This window comes from Pseudoliparis swirei, chromosome 6, assembly GCF_029220125.1.
Source record: "Pseudoliparis swirei isolate HS2019 ecotype Mariana Trench chromosome 6, NWPU_hadal_v1, whole genome shotgun sequence".
Classification (NCBI taxonomy): Eukaryota; Metazoa; Chordata; class Actinopteri; order Perciformes; family Liparidae; genus Pseudoliparis; species Pseudoliparis swirei.
Genome location: NC_079393.1, coordinates 2532205 through 2550251, shown reverse-complemented (window position 1 = coordinate 2550251; position 18047 = coordinate 2532205). Strand labels below are relative to the sequence as shown.

The 18047-nt window shown below is 44.2% G+C and overlaps 1 protein-coding gene across 3 annotated transcripts in view; it reads left to right on the top strand.

Annotated features, from left to right (window-relative positions):
- The first annotated feature begins 878 nt into the window (after nucleotides 1-878).
- lsp1a (lymphocyte specific protein 1 a) overlaps nucleotides 879-18047 on the top strand; it is a 28527-nt gene continuing 11358 nt past the window's right edge. The window contains exons 1-8 of one of the 3 annotated variants that reach the window (XM_056416709.1): nucleotides 879-1084; nucleotides 5816-5944; nucleotides 10726-11098; nucleotides 12230-12363; nucleotides 12486-12708; nucleotides 13375-13557; nucleotides 16808-16851; nucleotides 17306-17387. In XM_056416709.1, the coding sequence (XP_056272684.1) occupies nucleotides 1026-1084; nucleotides 5816-5944; nucleotides 10726-11098; nucleotides 12230-12363; nucleotides 12486-12708; nucleotides 13375-13557; nucleotides 16808-16851; nucleotides 17306-17387 (1227 nt within the window). In that variant the 5' untranslated portion in view covers nucleotides 879-1025. Of the gene's footprint in view, nucleotides 1085-5815; nucleotides 5945-8930; nucleotides 9104-10725; nucleotides 11099-12229; nucleotides 12373-12485; nucleotides 12709-13374; nucleotides 13558-16807; nucleotides 16852-17305; nucleotides 17388-18047 lie in introns of those variants that run through there. The other 2 variants (XM_056416708.1, XM_056416710.1) reach the window with 2 other exon arrangements.

Genomic DNA, 18047 nt, shown 5'->3' with positions numbered 1-18047 from the left:
ACTAAAGGGTCTTCAGGGACTAAAGGGGCTTCAGGGACTAAAGGGTATTATTGTTCTTCCTGGTCTTCTTGTTCTTGCTCCTCCTGTTGTTGTTGTTGTTGTTGTTGTTGTTGTTGTTGTTCTCTCAAACTTTGTGTTGTTGGTTGAATGAAATTGTTTTGTTCACTTTAACAACTTCTTCTTCTTCTTCTCGTTCTTGTTGTTGTTGTTGTTCTTCTTCTTCTCTTTCTTCTTTTTGTTCTTCTTGTTCTCTTTGTTTTTCTCTTTCTTCTTGTTCCTCTTGTTCTTCTTCTTCTTCCTCAGCTCTTCATGCAGCTCAGCTTATTTCCTCAAACCAGTTGATACAAACTTGTCAAATTTGATTATTTTTATTTGTACTACATTTCAAAAGTTTGACAGTTGAATAAAAACAAAAATATAATTTATTCTTTTATTGTGATGGAGAGAAAGAACCAACAGACAGAAGAGAGAGAGAAACGTTGACTACAGGAGACGCTAATGGTTCAGAAGTGGAATTATTTGATGGGGGGCGGGGCTGTTGGGGGGGGGGCTGTGGGGGGCGGGGCATATCTTCTTTCATTCCTCCTCAGGGAAGACGACCACTTGACCCGACAGAACAGAGAGATGTCGGGCCTCTGAGCTCCTCAATGAAAACCACATGTAGGTCAGAGGGTGTGTGTGTGTGTGTGTGTGTGTGTGTGTGTGTGTGTGTGTGTGTGTGTGTGTGTGTGTGTGTGTGTGTGTGTGTGTGTGTGTGTGTGTGTGAGAGAGGAGGGGGGTCGGTGTAAGGACTACAAACCCAGCCTCCAAAAGAGGAGGGAGCACGGCTGACATTCCCAACCAGCATTGCAGGGAAGAAGTGTGTGTGTGTGTGTGTGTGTGTGTGTGTGTGTGTGAAGGGTCTCTACCAGTGAAACACACACACACTCATCAGTCTGAGCTCTGGGCTTCGGTGCGGCGGCAGGACAGAAAGCTGCGTTCAGTGTGGACTTTAACGGAAGAGAAGAAGAAGAAGGATCAGCAGCATGTCCAGCGCTCTGCTGAGGAGGAGCTCCAGTAAACTGGGTCTCCAGCAGCTCATGAGGTGACAGAGTTAATATTTAAACTCCTTCATGTTTGATGAGAGGAGAACGGAGCGTGTCGAATGGTGTGCTGGTCTCAATGGGAGCAATGGGACTACTGCAGTGTGTTGGGTCACGCAGGGTGTTGGGGTGGGGGGGGGGGTTCAACTCACCTCCACTCGCGTGTAATAATGTAATTAATTACATTGTTACATTGTTACATCGTTACATTGTTACGTTGTTACATCGTTACGTTGTTACATCGCTACATTGTTACATCGTTACGTTGTTACATCGTTACGTCGTGACATCGTTACGCCGTTACGTCGTTAAGTCGTTACATCATTACGTTGTGACATCGTTATGTTGTGACATCGTTACATTGTGACATCGTTACATTGTGACATCGTTATGTTGTGACATCGTTACGTTGTGACATCTTTACATTGTGACATCTTTACGTTGTTACATTGTTACGTTGTGACATCGTTACGTTGTTACATCCTTACGTCGTTAAGTCGTTACGCCATTACATCGTTACATTGTGACATCGTTACATTGTGACATCGTTACGTTGTGACATCGTTACAACGTTACATCGTTGTGAAATCGTTACATTGTGACATCGTAACGTTGTTACATCGTTACATTGTGACATCGTTATGTTGTGACATCGTTACGTTGTTACATCGTTACATTGTGACATTGTTATGTTGTGACATCATAACGTTGTTTCATCGTTACATTGTGACATCGTTATGTTGTGACATCGTTACGTTGTTACATCGTTACATTGTGACATCGTTATGTTGTGACATCGTTACGTTGTTACATCGTTACGTTGTGACATTGTTACGTTGTGACATCGTTACATTGTGACATCGTTACGTTGTGATGTGTTGATGAGTGAAAGAGGTGTGTTCTCCGTAGAGATTGATGATGTAATAATCTCAGGCTCAGACTCGTGTTCCTGCGACGTGAACAACGGCTCTGATCTGAACCTCGTGACTCCGGGTGACTTTGACTCTGAAGCTGTAGTCACTGAGTCATGGTGTACGAAGCCGAGAGCAGCTGGCGGGGCCGGAGTCTCGCTGTGAGTCAGTAAGCGCAGCAGATGGCGTCGGTCTGGAGGATCGGCGATGACATCATCACCTTCATCTTCATCATCAGACGCGTGATTCATCGTTGAAGCTTCCTAACGTGCACAAACGTGTCATCAAGCCCATCGTTTTTTTTAATTTTATTAGAAAACAACCGTCATGAAGTTTAACTTCTGCTTAATAATGGAGACCAACGCCGTGGCGTCATGTGGGGGAAAGGTTTAAGGCCCATTGATAAAAGAAGTATTTATGATTATAATAATTATACGAATAATACATTTTATTTGAATCGCACTTTGAACATGTGCACAAGAAAGTACTTTACATGAAGTATAGGAGTACTTTAGTCTTAGTGTGACTACTTTAGTCTTAGTGTGAGTACTGTAGTCTTAGTGTGAGTACTTTAGTCTTAGTGTGAGTACTGTAGTCTTAGTGTGAGTACTTTAGTCTTAGTGTGAGTACTTTAGTCTTAGTGTGAGTACTGTAGTCTTAGTGTGAGTACTTTAGTCTTAGTGTGACTACTTTAGTCTTAGTGTGAGTACTGTAGTCTTAGTGTGAGTACTTTAGTCTTAGTGTGAGTACTGTAGTCTTAGTGTGAGTACTTTAGTCTTAGTGTGAGTACTGTAGTCTTAGTGTGAGTACTTTAGTCTTAGTGTGACTACTTTAGTCTTAGTGTGAGTACTGTAGTCTTAGTGTGAGTACTCTAGTCTTGGTGTGAGTACTGTAGTCTTAGTGTGAGTACTGTAGTCTTAGTGTGAGTACTTTAGTGTCAGTGTGAGTACTTTAGTCTTAGTGTGAGTACTTTAGTCTTAGTGTGAGTACTGTAGTCTTAGTGTGAGTACTGTAGTCTCAGTGTGAGTACTGTAGTCTTAGTGTGAGTACTGTAGTCTTAGTGTGAGTACTGTAGTCTCAGTGTGAGTACATTAGTCTTAGTGTGAGTACTGTAGTCTCAGTGTGAGTACTGTAGTCTTAGTGTGAGTACTTTAGTCTTAGTGTGAGTACTGTAGTCTTAGTGTGAGTACTTTAGTCTTAGTGTGAGTACTGTAGTCTTGGTGTGAGTACTGTGGTCTCAGTGTGAGTGCTTTGGTCTTAGTGTGAGTACTTTGGTCTTAGTGTGAGTGCTGTGGTCTTGGTGTGAGTGCTTTGGTCTTGGTGTGAGTACTTTGGTCTTGGTGTGAGTACTTTGGTCTTAGTGTGAGTACTGTGGTCTTAGTGTGAGTACTTTAGTCTTGGTGTGAGTACTTTGGTCTTAGTGTGAGTACTTTGGTCTCAGTGTGAGTACTTTGGTCTTAGTGTGAGTGCTGTGGTCTTGGTGTGAGTACTGTAGTCTTGGTGTGAGTACTTTGGTCTTGGTGTGAGTACTGTAGTCTCAGTGTGAGTACTTTAGTCTTAGTGTGAGTACTGTAGTCTTAGTGTGAGAACTGTAGTCTCAGTGTGAGTACTTTAGTCTTAGTGTGAGTACTGTAGTCTCAGTGTGAGTACTTTAGTCTTAGTGTGAGTACTGTAGTCTTAGTGTGAGAACTGTAGTCTCAGTGTGAATACTTTAGTCTTAGTGTGAGTACTTTAGTCTTAGTGTGAGTACTTTAGTCTCAGTGTGAGTACTTTAGTCTTAGTGTGAGTACTGTAGTCTTAGTGTGAGTACTTTAGTCTTAGTGTGAGTACTGTAGTCTCAGTGTGAGTACTTTAGTCTTAGTGTGAGTACTGTAGTCTTAGTGTGAGTACTGTAGTCTTAGTGTGAGTACTGTAGTCTCAGTGTGAGTACTTTAGTCTTAGTGTGAGTACTGTAGTCTCAGTGTGAGTACTGTAGTCTCAGTGTGAGTACTTTAGTCTCAGTGTGAGTACTTTAGTCTTTGTGTGAGTACTTTAGTGAAAGAGTACTTGTACCTCACTAGTACTGTTGTATTTCAGGCTGTTTGTAATCAGCTCTCTGAGGATGATGTCATCACTGACCTCTGACCCCGACTCCCCCACACATGGCCGGTGTTTACGGTGCGGGGAGATAAGAGGCTGAGGAATGTTTTTTTTGGAAGGGGGGGGTGGGGGGCAGTTAGCTGATGAGTGATGGGGAGCCCCCCCCCCCCCCCCTCTCTCTCTGTGGTTGTCTGAGGGAAAGTAAACAGAGTGGAGCGTCCTGTTTCCAGGAGTCCACAGACCACAGACCAGATCTCTCTCTGGTTCCCCCAGACCCCCAGACCTGCAGCCATAACAGCCCGGATCAGTCTGCAGTCTCGGGGGGTTTGGTGGACTTCTGGTCATGATGTCATGATGCAATGATGCCATGATGTCATGATGTCATGATGTCATGATTTTCTCTGCTGCTGAAAGCAGCAGGAGTCCAGATGTTCCTCTGAGTTCTGCCTCAGGAGTCCAGATGTATTTCTAGATTGTGATGCTAAGCCCCGCCCCTTTAACACAGAATGACCAATCACAGCGTAGGAAAAAAGGGAGTTGCTGGAATTGCTGAGAAGAACAAAAGAAAGTTCTGCAGGTATTTAGTCCTAAATAAAATGAATGACTTATGAGGACGCTAGAAAAAACACAAAGAGACCAAAGAAATTACAAGTTATGTCAAAAATAAGAAGTTTTTGTTTTGATACCAAACCGTCAACCTGTTCGTCATCTGGGAACAACCGACTTCTGTTTGAGATGTTTTGGCAGTTAATCAAATAGTTGACACATTTTTGATTTATTTTTAAACCAGACAACTTGCCGGAGGAATAATTCAGAGGATGAACCAATCAGAGGCCACGGATCACCTGGTGGCAACGAGGTGTGACGTCACGGTGGCGGTGAGTCGCTGCTCTGGACGAGTCTCAGCCTGACGGTGACTTCACCTCCCTAACCTCTTCCCAGGGTCCTCGGCTGGAAGACAGGCGTGTTATTAACGTGTTGTTAACGTGTTGTTAACGTGTTGTTAACGTGTTATTAATTCGAGGGTCTGAGAGCTTCTAGATAACATCACTTCTTTGATTCACCTGTTTAAAGGCTCTTGCTTTTTGATGAGAAGAGAGTTAGCCTAGCTTAGCACACAGACTGGAAGCAGGGGGGGGGGGCTGCTAGCCAGTAGGTAAAGGACTACACTGAAGTCTATAGAGATATGAGATGAAGCTCTTATTTAGAAAAGTCAGCTGTTTTCCAGCTGGTCTACGGCCTCTTCACCTCCGTCCCTTCAGTCACTTCCTCTGCTCGACAGGAAGAATGGAGACAGAAAGAGCAGGAAGAGGAGGAGGAGGAGGAAGAGGAGGAGGAGAAGGAGGAGGAGGAGAAGGAAGAGGAAGAGGAGGAAGAGGAGAGAAGTGTCCGCTCTGGTTTTGTATATTTAACCCAAAGAACATCTGAATTGTGAATCTGGCGATGAGAGAAAGGTGCTCAGAGGTCAAAGGTCAGAGGTCACTGTGTTGTTTTATATCAACGTAAACTGAACATTTTAGAGTTTTGAACTGTGCATTTCTGCTCGTTAAACGAATTCAGTGTTTTTTCAAAATAAAGCTCCATTAGTTGTGTTGAGACAGCAGCACTGGGTGAGTTGTGGTCCTCCTTCCTCCTGGTGGCAGAGCTCAGGGTCTCATGGAGGTGAGACACACCTTCACCAGGAGCTGCTGCTGCTGTCACAATGTTTATCTTCTAACTCCTCCGCCTCCTCTTGCTCTGCAGGCTGACGGCTCAGAGGAGCGTGGAGGACGCCGAGGAGGTGGAGAGGGAGCAGAGGAGGAGGAGGAGGGAGGAGACGCAGTGGAGCAACGGAGGCTCGCCGCCCGGGGAGTCGTCTTCAGAGGACGGGACGTAAGTACAGACCAGAAACCTCCTCTGGTTGTATAGAAGTCTATGCTTCATGTGTTAAAGCTGCATTCTCTCTACTGACCACCAGGGGGAGACTCGTCTGGTTGTATAGAAGTCTATGATTCGTGTGTTAACGCTGCATTCTCTCTACTGACCACCAGGGGGCGACTCCTCTGGTTGTATAGAAGTCTATGCTTTGTGTGTTAAAGCTGCATTCTCTCTACTGACCACCAGGGGGCGACTCCTCTGGTTGTATAGAAGTAAATATAATAACTCTACTTCTCTCTTGATGTATTCCCTCAGAAACATTGTAAACATGAGCGTTTGGTCTGATTACGTTCATATATCTCTATATATATATATAGAGATATATGTATATATCTCTATATATATGTATATATATATGAATATATGTATATAGGCATTCAGGAGTGGGGACAAGGACCTGTACACAGAGTCAAAATACAGGTTTAGCAAGGCGGTGAGAGATGCTAAACGACTGTACTCTGAGAAACTGCAACAGCAGCTCTCAGCAAACGACTCTGCTTCTGTCTGGAGAGGCTCAGGCAGATCACCAACTACAGGCCCAGATCACCCCACTCCATGAACAATGTGCTTCTGGCAGACGAGCTCAATGAGTTCTACTGCCGCTTTGAAAGACAATGGAGCAGTCCTGAGACAATCCCCCACAGCCCCATCAACAAGCCACAGACCATCAGCCCACCCTCCCCCAGCCCATCAGGGGCTCACACCTCTGGAGCACCCTCCATCAACTCAGCGACGACCCTCGTCATCCTGGAGAGAGCTGTCAACAGGCTGTTCAAAAGCAGAACCCCGCAAAGCAGCGGGCCCGGACTCCGTCTCCCCTCCACCCTGAAGCACTGTGCTGACCAGCTGTCTCCGGTGTTCACCGACATCTTCAACACCTCCCTGGAGACATGCCACGTTCCAGCCTGCTTCAAGGCCTCCACCATCATCCCGTCCCAAAAACCCAAGATCACAGGACTCAATGACTACAGGCCCGTCGCCCTGACCTCTGTGGTCATGAAGTCCTTTGAACGCTTGGTCCTGTCACACCTCAAGACCATCACCGACCCACTCCTGGACCCCCTGCAGTTCGCCTACAGAGCCAACAGGTCTGCAGACGACAGTCAACATGGCCCTTCACTACATCCTCCAGCATCTGGACTCCCCAGGAACCTACGCCAGGATCCTGTTTGTGGACTTCAGCTCTGCTTTCAATACAATCATCCCGTCCCTGCTGCAGGACAAGCTCTCCCAGCTGCACGTGCCCGACTCCACCTGCAGGTGGATCACAGACTTCCTGACCGACAGGAAGCAGCACGTGAGGCTGGGGAAACACGTCTCAGGCTCCCGGACCACCAGCACGGGTTCCCCCCAAGGCTGTGTTCTTTCCCTCTGCTGTTCTCGCTGTACACCAACAGCTGCACCTCCAGTCACCAGTCCGTCAAGCTCCTAAAGTTCGCGGATGACACCACCCTCATTGGGCTCATCTCTGGTGGGGACGAGACCGCCTACAGGTGGGAGACTGACCACCTGGTGACCTGGTGCAGCCAGAACAACCTGGAGCTCAACGCTCTGAAGACAGTGGAGATGGTTGTGGGTTTCAGGAGGAATGCAGCCCCACCCGCCCCTCTCATCCTGTGTGACTCCCCCGTCGACGCTGTGGAGTCCTTCCGCTTCCTGGGCTCCATCATCACCCAGGACCTCAAGTGGGAGCTGAACATCGGCTCCATCTCCAAGAAGGCCCAGCAGAGGATGTTCTTCCTGAGGCAGCTGAGGAAATTCAACCTGCCAGGGAAAATGATGGTGCACTTCTACACGGCCATCGTTGAGTCCATCATCTGCTCCTCCATCACCGTCTGGCACCCTGCAGCCACAGCCAAAGACAAGTGCAGGCTGCAGAGCATCATCCGCTCGGCCGAGAGGGTTATCGGCTGCAATCTGCCTTCCCTCCAGGTCCTGTTCACTTCCAGGTCACTGAAGCGGGCCAGAAAGATTGTCGCTGACCCCTCCCACCCTGGACACTCCCTGTTCGAGTCCCTCCCCTCGGGGAGGAGGCTGCGGTCCATCAGGACAAAGACCACCCGCCACACCAAAAGTTTTTTCCCGTCGGCAGTCGGGCTCATCAATGGAACCCGGACTGACTGACTGTCACCCCCAGGACTACCACCTCTTCTTCCACCTTCCTCTCTCCTCCTTCTTCCCGCTCCTTCCTCTTCCTCCTCCTCCTTCTTCCTCCTACTCCTCCTCCCTCCTCCTTCTTCTTCCCTCCTGGAGGCCTCCTCCACACACGTCACTTTAACATGCACTTTAACTTGAGGCCTCCTCCACACAAATGCCACTTTATTTACATGCACTTTAACTTAAACACTTAAACACACGCCACGTGTAACATACACTTTTAACTAAAACACACATCACTTGAAGCACACACCCAAACACTTTCACATTATTTGTTGTCTTTCTGTAGTGTTGATTGTTGTTTGTTTGTCATGTCCAAATGTTGCACCTTCCGCCAAAAAAGATTCCTCGTTTGTGATTCTGATTCTGATTCTGATAAATATATATGTATATATAAATATATATATAGATATATGAATATATATCTAAATATATATGTATGTATATATATATATATTTATACATATGTATACATATATAAATATATATATAGATATATGAATATATATATTTATACATATATATTTATATATATATATATACGTGTTAATGCAGTCTTTGGTGCATGAAGTCATGAACCATAATTCGCTTCACTTATAAATCACTTCTCAAGACAAAGTGCTTTACGAGGATTTCATGTTTTCTCTCCGTGAAACATTCCAACGTTAAACGTTATCCCCGTCGACGTAGCCGTGTGAACACAGGAAGTCATTAGGTGCACAACATCAGTCACTCACACGACTTCCTGTACGAGCTGCTGACGGCTGCCAGGTCTCAACGGGTTGGTCGACAGGCAGGAAACCAGCTCCGCCCCCCCGCCGGCGTGAAGACGAGCACGCAGCTGCTTTCTCTCTACGCAACCGCAGAGGAATTTACAGCTTCAGCTTTAATGACAGTTTCCTCCTGCTTCACGTCTCAGGGATCAGCTGCTGCTCCGAAGCCTGTAGTTGAAAAGATGTGAGGCATAGAAGTCTATGCTTCATGTGTTAAAGCTGCATTCTCTCTACTGACCACCAGGGACTCCTCTGGTTATATAGAAGTCTATGCTTCATGTGTTAAATCTGCAATATCTCCACTGACCACCAGGGGGCGACTCCTCTGGTTGTATAGAAGTATATGCTTCATGTGTTAGAGCTGCATTCTCTCTCCTGACCACCAGGGGGCGACTCCTCTGGTTGTATAGAAGTCTATGCTTCATGTGTTAAAGCTGCATTCTCTCTACTGACCACCAGGGGGCGACTCCTCTGGTTATATAGAAGTCTCTGCTTCATGTGTTAAAGCTGCATTCTCTCTCCTGACCACCAGGGGGCGACTCCTCTGGTTGTATAGAAGTATATGCTTCATGTGTTAAAGCTGCAATATCTCCACTGACCACCAGGGGGAGACTCCTCTGGTTGTATAGAAGTATATGCTTCATGTGTTAGAGCTGCATTCTATCTCCTGACCACCAGGGGGCGACTCCTCTGGTTGTATAGAAGTCCATGCTTCCATTTTTTTGTTTTAGTTTTTACTTTAGTATTGTGTTTCCGAAACCTGACTACGTTGTTTCCTCTGAATAACTTTATTTTGAAGGAACGTCTTTGTGACCTCGACACCCTCGCTCCGGAATCCGTCCAGGTGTCACGGAGACGTCGCCGCTCGTTAAGGCTGATTAGACTCCCAGCATGCAGCGGGGGCCGCGTCTAAATCATCTGGGGAATGCTCAGTGAATTCCTTTCTGCCAGCTCTTGGAAACACAAAACACACTTTCATTACTTTCCCTCCGCGGGAGACGCTTTGATAGGTCCACTTCATCAACACTTGATGTTTAACGTTTAATTAAAGATCAAGCATTATATAAAATAGAGTTGTTTCTATCCATCAGAGCTCCACACAGCTTTAAATGTTAGAGTTAAGACATGAGAAACAAAATGGATCGAGAGAGAGAATGCAGCTTTAACGCATGTAGCATAGACTTCTATACAACCAGAGGAGTCACCCCCTGGTGGTCAGGAGAGAGAATGCAGCTTTAACGCATGGAGCATAGACTTCTATACAACCAGAGGAGTCGCCCCCTGGTGGTCAGGAGAGATAATGCAGCTTTAACGCATGGAGCATAGACTTCTATACAACCAGAGGAGTCGCCCCCTGGTGGTCAGGAGAGAGAATGCAGCTTTAACACATGAAGCACAGACTTCTATACAACCAGAGGAGTTGCCCCCCCCCCCTGGTGGTCAGGAGGGAGAATGCAGAGGCCTTTACACTCTTTAACTAAGAGCTTTATTGATGTCCTGTCTTTATGCTAAGCTATGCTAACATGCTAAGCTAACATATTCTATTAAATGGTCGGACATCAACACGAGAGAGACCAGTCCGGTGTTTCCTCTGAAGCTTCTCGGTGTTTCCCCTCCGTTGACCTCTCCGTTGACCTCTCGGCCTCATTGTTTAAAACCAGCTGAAGGTTAACGAGCTCTTTGTGTGGAGGTCACGTGACTCCGGCAGCAGCTGGGCGATGACTTCTATACAACCAGAGGAGTCGGCCCTTGGTGGGCAGCTTGTTTTTGGAACTTTGATCTTGACCCCCTGCTCCTCGTCCTCAGGTACGACCTGAAGCCGAGCAGCTCTGTGGCTCTGGAGGAGGACGAGGGCTTCAGTGATTGGACTCAGCGTCGAGAGAGGAGGAGGCAGCAGCGGCTGCAGGAGCTCAGCCAGGGAGGCGAGGAAGACGAAGAGGAAGACACCGTCAACAAAGGTGTCCCCGGGAAGAGCGTCCAGGACTCGGTCTCGCCCTCGGGCCGACTCCACAGACAGGATCGCCTCAAAGAAGACGTGACCGGGGTGGAGATGGAGAGGAGGAAGGAGCGTGAGGAGATGGCAAGGAGGGACGAAGAGAGGGAGGAAGAGGAGGACAAGAGGATGAGAGAGGAGGCGGTGAACCGGAGGAAGGAGGAGATTCAAAGGCCGAACACAGAGGTAGGAGTTTGTGATTCTTTAAAGGTTTTAGTTCTTTCTAGAAACGTCTGAAGCCTCTAATCATTCGAGTTTTTGAAGTTATCCAAGTTGTTTATTTGAGATGTAAGTCGAGTGTGAAGTCATCCGTAACAAGTCAAAGTCAGGTGGGAAAGTATTGCAGACGAGTCGGAGTCAAGTTTGAAATAATTTGAGGAAAGTTAGAGTTAATCTTCATCTTCTAAGTCCCATGAGATGAATCACAGACGAGTCAGAGGCGAGTCTGAAGGCCTTCAGAAAAGGTCTCAAGTGAATTCTCAAGACCCTTAGAGGAAGTAAGAGTAATGTCTGAAGGCCTTTGTAAAAGGTCTTAGATCTCAAGACCTTCAGGGGGAGTCAGAGTCAAGTCTGAAGGCCTTCATAAAGGGTCTCAAGTGAATTATCAAGACCCTTAGAGGGAGTCAGAGACCAGTCTGAAAGCCTTCTTAAAGGGTCTCACGTGGATTTTCAAGACCCTTAGAGGGAGTCAAAGACCAGCCTGAAGGCCTTTGTAAAAGGTCTTAAATCTCAAGACCCTCAGGGGGAGTCAGAGTCCAGTCTAAAGGCCTTCATAAAAGGTCTTATGTCAAGTCTCAAGACCCTCACAGAGGGTCAATTCTGAGGAAACTCAAAACATGTTCAAGTCAGGTGTCAAAGTATTAGAAACGAGTCGGATTCAAGTCCAAGACAAGTCCGTCGAGCCTCAGGACTTTCAAATCGACTCTGAAGGCATTCAAGACGAGTCGGAGTGAAGTTTTAAGAATATCTGAGACAAATAAAGTCTAATGTCTCAAATTCGAGTCTGTGAAGTGCCTAGTCTCGTCATTTGAGATAGGAATCATATTTCAAGTTATTTGAGACAAGTCCAAGTAAAGTCTCAAGAACTTTTGGACTGGTTTGAATGAAATTCCAAGTCATTCGAGAGAAGTCCAAGTAAAGTCTCAAGAACTTTTGGACTGGTTTGAATGAAATTCCAAGTCATTCGAGAGAAGTCCAATCAAGTCTAAAGACTCGGTCATATTTCATGTTATTTGAAACAAGTCAAAGTCATTCTTTAGTCTTTTACACTCAGATGTGAGTCAACGTTCTGCGGCAGCTGACTTCAGTGTTCTTCAGGTGGAGAAGAGGTCAGAGGTGAAAGTCTTCTACACGTCCAAGGTGTTTCTTCACCAAGAGCCCAAACAGAGCGACGCCAACGGAGACGCCGCCACAAAGGAAGTGACGTCGTCCAAGAGCAACAGGAAAAAAAGGTCCACCAGGTGTACAGCGGCGTCACGGCGATGGAGAACCGTTTACTAGTGGATATTCCAGGAAGATGGAAGTTCTATCCGGGGAGTCTGGCCATGTTCATATATCTTTAAAACCTTTGCAGCAGAGCCGTGGAGCCGGAGCAGGCGGAGGCCGTCCAGGAGGCGGAGCAGCCGAGACTCCGACAGGAGGAGGCGGAGCAGGAGGCGGAGCAGCCGAGACACCGACAGGAAGAGGCGGAGCAGGAGCTGGAGGAGCTGAAGAGAAGGAGGGAGGAGAGGCGGCAAGTCCGGCTGGGAGACGAGCATCGGAGGAAGGAGGAGGAGCAACGACTGGCCAGAGAGGAGGTGAGCAGTGCTCTGAACTACTATGAACTACTGTGAAGTACTATGACCTATTATGAACTACTATGAAGTACTATAAGGTACGATGAACTACTATGAAGTACTATATACTACTATAAACTACTATAAAGTACGATGAACTACTATGAAGTACTATGAACTGCTATAAACTACTATAAAGTACGATTAACTACTATGAAGTTCTATGAACTACTATAAACTACTATAAAGTACGATGAACTATGATGAACTACTATGAACTACTTTGAACTACTGAGAACTACTCAGTAATTCTTAGTAGTTCATAGTAGTTTATTGTAGTTCTTAGTAATTTATAGTAGTTCATAGTAGTTTATAGTAGTTTCAAGTAGTTTATAGTAGTTCTCAGTAGTTTATTGTAGTTCTTGGGAGTTTATAGTTGTTCTTAGTAGATTATAGTAGTTCTTAGTAGTTCATAGTAGTTCTTCGTAGTTTATTGTAGTTCATATTAGTTTATAGTAGTTTATTAAAGTTCATATTAGTTTATAGTAGTTTATACAAAGAACTACTATGAACTACTATGAATAGAAAAAGAAGAGAAGCATCCTCCAGAGGCGTATTGTCTTTGTATAAATGTAATGGTTGCTTAAGAACTTTGGGCTTTAAGAGTGTTTGTGGTGTGACTCCCAGGAGGAGAGGAGGAGCATGAAGGACATGGAGAGGAGGAGCATGAAGGAGGACATGGAGAGGAGGAGCATGAAGGAGGACATGGAGAGGAAGAGGATGGAGGCAGCAGAGAGGATGAAGAGCCTCAGTACGTCCAGCGTGAACGGAGACGAGGTTCTCAGTCCCTTCAGTCCCAAAACCCACAAGGTAGATATCACTTGTATTTTACCACAGATATAAATATATATATATATATGTATATATATATTTATCTATCTAACTATCTATATATATATAAGTTTCTCTTATGAATATATATATGAATATATATATTATTATGAATAAATATATATATAATTTCAAATATATATATAATTAAATGTAATATTATATATTTCTAAATGTATATATATTTATATTTCTAGTTATATATACACTACCGTTCAAAAGTTTGGGATCACCCAGACAATTTTGTGTCTTCCATGAAAAATCACACTTTTATTTATCAAATGAATATAAAATATAGTCAAGACATTGACAAGGTTAGAAATAATGATTAATATTTGAAATATTAATTTTGTTCTACAAACTTCAAGCTCAAAGGAAGGCCAGTTGTATAGCTTATATCATCAGCATAACTGTTTTCAGCTGTGCTTACATAATTGCACGGGTTTTCTAATCAGACATTAGTCTTCTAAGGCGATTAGCAAACACAATGTACCATTAGAACACTGGAGTGATCGTTGTTGGGGTGGTGAGGATCCTTCATGATCCCCTTCCTGTCCTAGCGGAGCAGTTGCCAAACCAGGCTGTGATGCTTCCTGTCAGAAATTTCCTCAGCTGCCTGGACCATGTCAGATCCTCGGTGATGTGGACTCGGTGACATTCATGATGAGGCTGTTGTCCTGGCACCAGAGTGACAGATCCCTTCTCGTCGTGTCGGAGATCAGGCCCACCACCACTGTGTCATCCATAAACTTGATGATGGTGTTGGTCATTTGTGTACAGGAGCTCAATCAGCTGCTGAACTATAATCAATGAACAGCAGTCTTCTGGCTGTCCAGATGAGAAGACAGCATCATCCGTGGATCTGTTTCCATGGAGGAAGGCCACCGTCGGTAGTCATTCATACATGCTGGAGAAGCATTCTATGCCATCTGGACCTGCAGCTTTCCTGGTGTTCACCACCTCGGCTCGCTAGCGGTGTTGTTGTTGTGAGGCTAAGCGCTGTTGTTGGGAACTGGACTGGATCATGTCAGCTCAGCCTCTGATTGGTCAGACCACATCCTTTGTTTATACTCCGGAAGCAGAAAACATGACTTTTTAGGTTTGCCAGCCACCACCACAGCGCGTCGGGATGCTGAACTCCGGGGAAGGTAGAAGATGTTCCAGGTTCGAAGCAGGCGAGAAAGAGTCTTAATGTTCTTGGGGTCACGTCAGACAAAAGATGTTACAATCCGCATGTCCCGCTGGAATCTGATCCTGCCTGACATCATCCATCTTATTTTCCAGAGACTGGACGTTAGCAAGAAGGATGCTGGGGCTTGAACTCTCAGTCTGTTCTCGATGTTTTGTCTCCCGTAGTAGCGGCTCCACTGTTGTTGATGACGCTGGATCGATGGAAAAAGTGGACAAACTCAGGCCATCAGGATTGTGAACTCGGACCCCACATAGACCCACACAACTGCCCCTCTTAGGCACACACACACACACACACACACACTTACTGTAAATATTGTGTTGTTTTGCACATTCCTGCTGAGCATTGCCACCTTCATTTCACTGCACACCCTGTGTGTGTATGTGACAAATAAAACATCTTGAACATCTTGATCTTGATCTTGATGGAAATGGGCCTCTATACACCTGGAGATATTTCATTAGAAACCAGACACTTCCACCTAGAATAGTCATTTACCACATTAACAATGTAGAGAGGGTATTTCTGATTAATTTAATGTTATCTTTATTGAAAAAACAGTGCTTTTCTTTGAAAAATAAAGTCATTTCTAAGTGATCCCAAACTTTTGAACGGTAGTGTATATAATTATACATATAATTATGAATATATATAATTATATGTATACATCTAATTATATATATAATTATATATATACATATAAATATATATAATTATATATATAATTTTGTATATATCTATATATGTATATACTATATACTTATATATATATATATAAATATATATAATTGTATACATATATTTATAAATATATATAAATATTGATATATATGTTAATTATTATTGTATATAAATATAATTATATATAATTGTATGTATATATATAATTGTATATATATATATATATATAATTATAAATATACATAATTATACATGAAAAAGATATATCATTTTATATATAATTATATTTATATATATATATATATATATATATATAAATATGAAAGTAAACTTCTTCAGACATGTTTAACACTTGTTTTGACCTCCAGGAGCCAGACAGGAAGTGACATCATGTCTTTGGCTCTCTGGGCCGATTGTAAATTAAACTGATTGCGTAACTTCTCACAGACTTCATGGCTTAACGAGGCCTCGTTAGTCCTCGTTAAGGAACCGTTACTATGACGTCACTTCTGTAAACAACATAACGTTATCTCCACAGCCGGTGGGTTCAGGCCCAGCTCGTAAATCTGCATGTCTGTGTGTGTGTGTGGGAGGGGGGTCAGTGTGTGTGTGTGTGAGTGTGTGTGTGTGTAGTGAACTCACTGGTCTTGGTGTGTGTGTGTGTGTGTTTAGTGAACTCACTGGTCTTGGTGTGTGTGTGTGTGTGTGTGTGTGTGTGTGTGTGTGTGTGTGTGTGTGTGTGTGTGTGTGTGTGTGTGTGTGTGTGTGTGTGTGTGTGTGTGTGTGTGTGTGTAGTGAACTCACTGGTCTTGGTGTGTGTGTGTGTGTGTGTGTGTGTGTGTGTGTGTGTGTGTGTGTGTGTGTGTGTGTGTGTGTGTGTGTGTGTGTGTGTGTGTGTGTGTGTGTGTTCTTCACATCTGGATGCTTCACTGATGAAGTATCTGAAGCTCTTTAATTCACAGACAGCAACACGTGTGATGAGTTGATGTTCGACCTCCTCGTGCACGGCGCTGCGTGTGTGTGTGAGTGAGTGTGTGTGTGTGTGTGTGTGTGTGTGTGTGAGTGTGTGTGTATGTGTGTGTGAGTGTGTGTGTATGTGTGAGTGTGTGTGTATGTGTGTGTGTGTGTGAGTGTGTGTGTGTGTTCCTGTTCCACAAGTTCAAAGTGTTCACCAGTAAAACTTGAAACATAAATACTAAATACAACAACGGGATTAATTAAAAGTCCTTCGACTTGATTTATTTCCAACAAGCTGTTTCCCAGAATGCATTGCTGCAACAGCTGCTGGGATGACTGTTTGTGTTGGCCTCCACCTGTAATCAACTTCTTCTTCTTCTTCTTCTTCTTCTCTTTCAGATCTCAGAGAGGACGGGGTCTCTGAACCGCTCCCTGAAGAAGAGGTGAATATCTTCATCACCTCTCTCTATTAAACTCCAGATGCAGCCGCAGTGATGCTTTTATTTTGAAGTTATTTGAGGGAAGTTATCCGACCCGTCAGGTTCACATGTAGACGGTTGTGTTTGGGTTGAAATCATGAGCTGTGAATGAGTGCAGCAACTCTTTGGTTTGTGGCAGCTTGACCCTCTTTTTAATTTAAATGTTTCTTTTTAATATTTAATTTTTAATATATAATTTGTAATATAATTATTATTTTTGTAATAATTTAAAAAATATATATATTTATTTTACTTTTTTAAATGTTTGTGATTGAAAAAAAGTAATAATTTTTTTTCTTAAATTTGTTTCTGTTTTAAAATTATTTTTGTTCTTCTCTTTTTTTATTTTATTTAATGTGTTGCCATGACAACTGAATCAGCTGTTTAACTGTTACTTCCTGTTGTCTTGATTGATCAGTAACAGCTTCAAGAAAACTCAGACGCTCGTCCTGCTGCCGAAGATCGACAACAAGCTGGAGCAGTACACACACGCTGTGGAGGTCTCACACACACACGCACACACACACACGCACACACACATGAAGCACATACTTCTATAAAACCAGAGGAGTCGCCCCCTGGTGGTCAGGAGAGAGAATGCAGCTTTAACACATGAAGCATAGACTTCTATACAACCAGAGGAGTTGCCCCCCCCCCCCCCTGGTGGTCAGGAGGGAGAATGCAGAGGCCTTTACACTCTTTAACTAAGAGCTTTATTGATGTCCTGTCTTTATGCTAAGCTATGCTAACATGCTAAGCTAACATATTCTATTAAATGGTCGGACATCAACACGAGAGAGACCAGTCCGGTGTTTCCTCTGAAGCTTCTCGGTGTTTCCTCTCCGTTGACCTCTCCGTTGACCTCTCGGCCTCATTGTTTAAAACCAGCTGAAGGTTAATGAGCTCTTTGTGTGGAGGTCACGTGACTCCGGCAGCAGCTGGGCGATGACATCACAGCCTCTCTTCACAGTTGACCAGTTTAACGCCAGGACACTTTTATTTAAGGAGAGCTTATCAAAGATACACAGGGCAATAAACACACTAATGACAGGCGTTGACAAGCTCTTTATCTCTTATTCTTACACTGTTCACTTTTAGTACTTTTAAAGTATAGAAGTCCAAATATGCCGATATTGGTATTAATTAAATGTTATTAAATG